General features: G+C 40.0%; 1 protein-coding gene across 1 annotated transcript; it reads right to left on the bottom strand.

Annotated features, from left to right (window-relative positions):
- Positions 1-240: 240 nt before the first annotated feature.
- On the bottom strand, positions 241-1875 carry LOC129924385 (uncharacterized). The gene has a single exon (XM_056018597.1). The coding sequence runs from the start codon at positions 1873-1875 to the stop codon at positions 241-243; it is 1635 nt and encodes a 544-aa protein (XP_055874572.1).
- Between the last annotated feature and the right edge of the window lie 6481 nt (positions 1876-8356).

Below are 8356 nucleotides of genomic sequence, written 5' to 3'. Positions count from 1 at the left end.
CCCCCTTCCACTCAAAAGTTCTGGATCCTCCATTGCTTGTATTTAGTGTAATAATTCTTTTCTTTATTAGAATTTTTATTTTGGTCGATTGCCACAGAAAACAGAAAAGCGTCGAGTTACCAGTAGAAGCGCAGTCAATGGTAAACGTGACAGGTTTTTAATGTTATCCGCTATTACGATATGCCCAAGTGTATTATATACAAACACCTTCAGTGATCGTGCCTGGAACATCATTCGAGTCTATTTGTTTTTAGAATAGAATCCGCCTTTGTTCATCATTGTAAAAACGGAAGAATAAACAATGTCAACCAGCACGTCAACCAGCACGTCAACCAGCACGTCAACCACCACGTCAACCACCACGTCAATCGCCACGTCAACCAGCACGTCAATCACCACGTCAATCACCACGTCAACCAGCATGTCAACCACCACGTAAACCATCACGTCAATATCCACGTCAACTACCACGTCAACCACCACGTCAACCACCACGTCAATCGCCAAGTCAACCAGCACATAAACCACCACGTCAACCACTACGTCAATCGCCACGTCAACCACCACATCAACCACCACGTCAACCACCACGTCAACCACCACGTCAACCAGCACTTTAACCACCACGTCAACTGCCACGTCAACCGCCACGTCAACCACCACTTCAACCAGCACGTCAACCACCACTTCAACCAGCACGTCAACCAGCACGTCAACCACCACGTCAACCACCACGTCAACCACCACGTCAACCAGCACGTCAACCACCACGTCAACCACCACGTCAACCAGCACGTCAACCAGCACGTCAACCAGCACGTCAACCACCACGTCAACCACCACGTCAACCACCACGTCAACCACCACGTCAACCAGCACGTCAACCAGCACGTCAACTACCACGTCAACCACCACGTCAACCACCACGTCAACTACCACGTCAACCGCCATGTCAACCACCACGTCATCCAGCACGTCAACCACCACGTCAACCACCACGTCAACCAGCACGTCAACCAGCACGTCAACCACCACGTCAACCACCACGTCAACCACCACGTCAACCACCATGTCGACCACCATGTCAACCACCACGTCAACCACCACGTCAATCGCCACGTCAACCAGCACGTCCATCACCACGTCAACCACCACGTCAACCACCACGTCAACCACCACGTCAACCATCACGTCAACCACCACGTCAACCACCATGTCGACCACCACGTCAACCACTACGTCAACCACCACGTCAACCACCACCTCAACCACCACGTCAACCACCACGTCAACCAGCACGTCAACCAGCACGTCAACCACCACGTCAACCACCACGTCAACCACCATGTCGACTACCATGTCGACCACCATGTCAACCACCACGTCAACCACCACGTCAATCGCCACGTCAACCAGCACGTCCATCACCACGTCAACCACCACGTCAACCACCACGTCAACCACCACGTCAACCATCACGTCAACCACCACGTCAACCACCATGTCGACCACCACGTCAACCACTACGTCAACCACCACGTCAACCACCACCTCAACCACCACGTCAACCACCACGTCAACCACCACGTCAACCACCACGTCAACCACCACGTCAACCACCATGTCGACCACCATGTCGACCACCATGTCAACCAGCACGTCAACCAGCACGTCAACCACCACGTCAACCACCACGTCATCCACCACGTCAACCACCACGTCAACCACCATGTCGACCACCATGTCGACCACCATGTCGACCACCATGTCAACCACCACGTCAACCACCACGTCAACCACCACGTCAATCTTCACGTCAACCACCACGTCAACCACCATGTCGACCACCACGTCAACCACCACGTCAACCACCATGTCGACCACCACGTCGACCACCACCCTCTTTCTGTTTCTCTTGCTTTAATGATTCTAATATTTCTCTTCACTCCAATCGCATATTCTATTTCTCTTTATGTCAAAGTTAACACAATGAAAAGGCAATGACGGCGCGGTCTAAGATTTTTTGTCATCACGTTGGAAAAAACATAGAACAGCGTGTTTTAAAACTGAGCATTGTAGACTTGATTAAATATTGACATGCTCTATATATACACAAGAAGTATTGCTATGACCTATGACCTAGTCAAAGCCAATGATTTCATAAATTAACGATGTGATTTGGCCACAACCATCACCACACAGTTCACTCTGAACACCTTGCCACATAGATTTTGTAAACAAAATATTTATGTTCACACCGGCGCCGTAGGTCTTGAAGAGGTGTCTGGCAGTCAAAATTTAGTTACCAACCACATGAAGTCAGTTTTGCTAATTTGTACCATAGTAGAGCTAGACCCTCTATGATGGCTGAAACGTCTTTAAACAGGTCTGGACTGGTGATTGGCCGTTGCATTGCCCCCCCCCCCCTCCATCTCATTTCGAAAACCTTTGCAAACGTGATGATAAGTTTATAATTTATGTATGGAAAGTATTCAAAATATTTTCTACACATCTTGCCATGGAGGCGTGGTAGATGAGCGACAAAGCGTTTGGCTTCCGAACCAGGGTCCCTGGCTCGAATCCTGGTAAAGAGTGGGATTTTAAATTCCGGTATTTTTTGGGCGTCCCTCAGTCCATCCAGTTCTAATGGGTACCTGATATTAATCAGGTAAAAGTAAAGACAGTTGGTCGTTGTGATGGCCACATAATACCCTCGTCAATTATTGGCTAAAGAAACAGGTGAACTTTACATAATCTACCATGTAGATCTCATGGTCTGAAAAGAGAACTCTACTTTACTTTTTTGCCAAGTCTTGTTAGGAAGGTTAACTGCTTCAGATGCATTCTTCTTTTTTAGGACACATTGCCTCCATCACATAGCTAGCAAGCATTTCTTGTCTGCATTGGTTGTCACTTGTCAGAACGTAGCTGCATTTCTCTTCTCACAATGTGAGCAACTTGGTAGCTTGTTCTTACCTTGACCTAACTTAACCATTTTCTCATCGTGCCCGAGCCGAGGATCATGCATGTACGTGTGGTTCGTTGCCTTTCGGAGCATAATATTAAACAAGCAAAATAAAAAAAAAAATAAAGGGAAAGAACTCCGTCTTAGAACTATATCTGTCGATAATGTACAAGTTATTTCTCTTTTTTGATATCAACCAAAATATTTAGGTAAATATATAGGTACCACAAATAATTGTTTAAATAGTTATTTAAAGTATGAACTTGATCGCAGAAGGCGTAAGGGACAGAAGAGTTCAACAATAATTTAGCCATATCTATTATTGATTCATTTCTTGTGCATGGTAATGAATAATTGTGTGAAGTTACAGGCTTATCCGAGAAAGGTGGTGAGAGAAATAACGCATACACAATTTTTACCGGACAGACAGAGAAGTAGACAGGCAGACTAATAGACTGACAGAGTGAGATGATATAAGCTTCGTAAGAAACAAAGGCATTCGGAGTGATTGCAACCATTACAAAAGTATCTCTTCCCTCAGCAAATGTTTCTAAAATATTCGTTACAGTGTCAATATCCAGGCTTCAAGTGATAGCTTCTAGAGTCTATCTAGAGTGGATTCAGGAGTGGAAGGTCCACTAGTTCTTCAAATACCTCTATAAGAATGCTGCAGGAGAAATTCCTACTATGTACATTGTGCTTGTTGATGTGACGAAAGCCTTCAACACGGTCAACAAAATATGGCTTTTCAAAATCTTAAGAAAAATTGGATGCCAATCCACGCCCTCCCAAAATAATTAAGTTCATTAAATGACGAAAATAATGTACAGTGAAATTTAATGGAGCCCAGAAAGCAACTTTTGAGGTCAGCACTTGTGTCAAACATGTATGTGTGCTAGCACCTACTCTGATAAATTCCTTTCCTGCCTACTGCATTATGCTTGCAGCGATATCAAGGAAGGTGTATTTCTCCATAAAAGATCCTCTAGAAAACAATGTAATATATCCAGATTGAGTGCATAACCAAAGTTATGAAGGAAGTAATCATGGAACTCCTCTGCGCTGATGATGCCGCTATTGTTGCTGAATCTGCTATTTAGCTTAAGACCTTAGTCGACAGACAATCTACTGCATGCCATAAATTTAACTTAAATATTATTCAAAGCAACACTTTGTTGTTAGGGAATATTTCTTGTCAAACACTGTAAATTGTTGACCATTTTTGTTATCTTTGACCCATCATTTTCAATGATCTTCTACTGGATAAAGGCATCAACAACAGGATAGCCAAGGCCATGGGCACCATGTCACGGCTGCTGATAAATGTGTCGTACAATATCTTGCTAACTACGAATTCCTAAGTTCATAGCGCTTAAGGCGAATATTAAAAATAAGATCTAAAGATAAAATAACCAATGAGGAAGTGCTGGAAAACTAGGTTGCCATGACATCCGAGCTGTTATTTGAAGTAGTTGTTTGGCTAGGACATTCTGTATGGTGATTTAATCGAAGGCAGGAAAGCCGAATTATGCAGTATGATGTATGCAGTCGCGACAAGAAGATCTTCATAATCGACAACAACAGTTTGGAAAAAGAGCCACAAAGAGAGCGAGCATAAAGGAATGGTCATCAATTGCAGATGGATAACACACTAGAAGTAAAATTAAGGGTAAAAGTGCAATAGCGCCTGTTTATTATAGATGCCCAAGCTGTGACCGCTGCTTTGTTTCAAGGATTGACCTCTTTAGTCACAATAGAATTTGCAAAGGGCAAAACTAATATCACTTTACGTAAAATGCCACAGACACAAAGCAGAGAGCTAGTTAGAGAGTGGTAAAGGTGCATCATATCTTAATCACAGTGCTTCGATGTTTTAAGCTATTTTAAATACAGGGCAAATCCTCGTGAAATTTCGTACATTTAATCATAATAAATGTATTAATGTTTATTTCAATGTTTTTAACCGACATATTTTTAATGGCCTTAAAGTTGAATTTGTTCAGTTTAATTTGTGTTTACCAATGTCTAATGTCATGTTAAAATTCACATTTGTAGTGACTTGATATATTCTTTTGTCTGACTCTTGCAATAACTTAATGTTTCTTCTCATGTTTCATCTGCAGACTTATTATTTAAATAATTATTTGTCCTTAGGATTATGTGACAAAATGCATCGGATGTTTTCCGTTCCTCAAACACATCGGTTGTGTGGAGAAGTGGGAGAGAGGTGGCTGCTGCGTAGACCCGACCAAAACTAATGCCCAGGTTTACATCTCGTTGCTCTACGAAATGAATCATATTCGTTCTACAACTAAAGATGGTCAATAACCAGTGGCGTAGCTATGGTGTGGGTAGGGGGGAATAGAAAATCCCATTGGCCTACGTTTGAGGGGGGCCCCCAAATGATGGGTATAATTTGTTTTAAAATTACATATTAAATATTACGCAAAATGCAGGATTCCCAAAGAAGGCCAACAACCAGTGGGGGGAGGAGTAGAATTGGAAAATCCCCCTGGCTCTCATATGAGGATGGCCCCTAAACGCATCTATTCAGTCTGGTCTACTCAGCTGCCTAAGAAGCCTTTATCGAAAGCGTCGAACCAAAGTGCCAACAATCGGCTGTCGGCTAGGGATCGTACACTTTCATAAGTGTACGGTTCATCATACATGAATGCCCTCCGGACCACGGTTTTCTCTAAATTTCGTCCCTCTCGTGACCGACCAGACCACAATGGTTTCGAGATTACTACACAAATTACTTTTTAAATCTATAACTATTCATTTTAATCAGTGACATAAAATCTGCTATACTAGTTGCTAATTTATACTTTAAGATTCTCATTTTCGTGATGAAGATATTTGAACCTGCATTGCTCATAAACAAATGACGAATTGGCGGACATTTAGTGGGTTACAAACTTTCATTGCAATTTTTTTGTATATATATATATATATAAATTGATATCAGACAAACATCTAAATTTAATTATTTAAATTTATTATTTCTAACATTTACACAATTTATTTCAACATAAAGGCATTTATTTAAATTTAAAATAAAAGATAGAAAATAGGCTAAACAACACACAACTTTACCACTTCGACATTATTACATAAGGCACAATACAGATTCTTGTAGAATATATCTCCTAGCGTTTTGTGAATTGTGACATAAACGCCTTGTTTATTTAACGTTTGGGGCTAATCTTCATGACATAACCTACTTTAGTTAGATTTTCTTTACAGTCACTTCAGCACATACGTATGAAGTAAAAACTATAGCAACCTAAGATTGGAACATTATTTTTAAAGTTAATTTGATTTTCTTTTGGCAATTCAAAATCGATAATTCATTACGGTTTGTTGATGGGTATCTATCTGTTGACAGCATATTGAGTTCATGGACCGGAACAGATATATCTGGACAACATCGACCGTAGATCTCACAAGTCGGTCTGTCGCAGTGACATCTCTGGCACCTGAGCTGCCTCATAGTCTGATCTCCAGGCACGTACACATAAGCGTTACGTCTGGGACATAAGCTTAGCTGAAACTCGAATGCTAAAAGATTTGTTTTATTCCATCATATAAAACCAGAATCGACTGGATTTTGTTGATTAACAATCACATCAAATAAAACAATTAGTCACACAAACTTCTGTAAGAAAAAGGAAATAGCCATAATACTTTATATTTTTTAATTAAAATGTGTAATTTCATGTTTGGAATACTTTGTAACAAACAAAAAAAGACGATTTTATAGAAGAAGAACAAGTATTCTGTTGAAATTGTGTTTTATGTCTTTATATCATTAGTGTGAAGGAAATATCTATTTCAGACGTCTCACTTCTATACAGCAACAAAAAGTTTCAAAAAAGGTGGAAAGCACAATAGAGATCGCATTACATATTTGATGCTATTAAATATTGTTGACGTAACTGTAATTGTATGTACATACCTAATCTTTACCTTTACCTATTCCTTAGTCTGGTGGGCCACCACGCTAGATTTGTCGACCGTCTTTCTCCATTCCTCTCTGTGTTTTGACTTAGTTAGAACCTCTTTCAATGACAGGCCCGTCCATTTTTAAAAATGTTATCCTTCCATTGCTTTCTTTGTCTGCCTCTTCTTCTATTTCCTGGTACTGTTCCCTGAAAGAGGGTCTTTGCGAGCCCCAAAGATCTTGTAATATGGCCATAGATTTGTAGCTTTTTTTTTTTATATACAATAGTTAGCAGGTCAACATGGGGTCCAATGGCTACTGTAACCCTGTCTCTAATCTCTTTGTTTGTGATGCTGGAGGGGATTTTAAACCAAAAGCCCTTCTGAATGAGGGTTTTAATTTTAAGTCATCTGGAGGGGCTTTAAAACAAAACAAAAAATCTCTTGACTACACGCACAGCATCTGGTGACTATTGTATGTTTTAGTCTTATATTGAAGAGAAGGGCTTTATCATAAAAAATTCGAAAAATCCTCCTTGGCTACGCTCTTGGAATTTAGGGGATTTTCGTTAGCATTATTTTTTTGTTTTATATAGGGGGGGGGGGTTAGTAGCGAAATTTCCCGACAGGGGATTGTAAAGTTAAAACCCCTCTATTAATAGTGAATAGTTGTAAACACGGTGTATTTTTATTAAAAACTGCTTGCATAGTTAATTTTAGAAAATTAAATTTTTCGCTTTTAGAAAAGAAAAAACCTTGAAAGATCTAAAATATCATGATGTGGGATTTTCAATATCTTTTCTAGTTTACGAGATCTAAACGGGACGGACGGACATACCACACAAAACTAATTGCGTCTATTCCCCTTTTCGGGACTGCTAGAAATGTTTCAAATTATCTTTCTTTTTCAACAGCCAACGTAGTATGTAAGACCTCTATTAGCTTTGTATTTCTGTATGTCACCAGTCACAATCAGATATTTTTTTAAATATGAAAAGGTATTGAAATGTGGATTTTTCATTTTCTAAAACAGACAAATACATGTATTATGAGCAGAATTCGCAATATCGATAATTAATGTTATTTGACTTTGGTTTGGCCAATAATAGAATATGAATCCTCTGTTTGAGACCTCTCAACTCAAAAAAAAAAACAAAACATTAAGAAACTGAAACAGACACAAAATAGAGCAGTGAGATTTATAACAAATGAATATTCACATTTGACTAGAGTAACACCTTTAGTAAAATCACTAAATTTAGAAAGCCTTCAGGGTAGAAGACTCAAAAGTAATGTAGCAGTTATACATATAACACTGAACCATAATCTTTAAATACAAAAACAAAATTTAATAAAAAACTCAGAAAGACACAAAGATAAAGGCACATCCTAGTTCCATATGCTAGGACAAATTTGTACAAATGCTCTTTCTTCCCTCGTGATATTAGA

This window comes from Biomphalaria glabrata, chromosome 2 (assembly GCF_947242115.1).
Source record: "Biomphalaria glabrata chromosome 2, xgBioGlab47.1, whole genome shotgun sequence".
NCBI lineage: Eukaryota > Metazoa > Mollusca > Gastropoda > Planorbidae > Biomphalaria > Biomphalaria glabrata.
The sequence above is the reverse complement of the archived record's forward strand: the minus strand, read 5'-3'. Positions and strand labels throughout refer to the sequence as shown.

Coding starts and splice junctions, on each gene's coding strand:
- LOC129924385 (XM_056018597.1), bottom strand. CDS start 1,875: ATGGTGGTTGACGTGGTGGTTGACGTGGTGGTCGACATGGTGGTTGAC.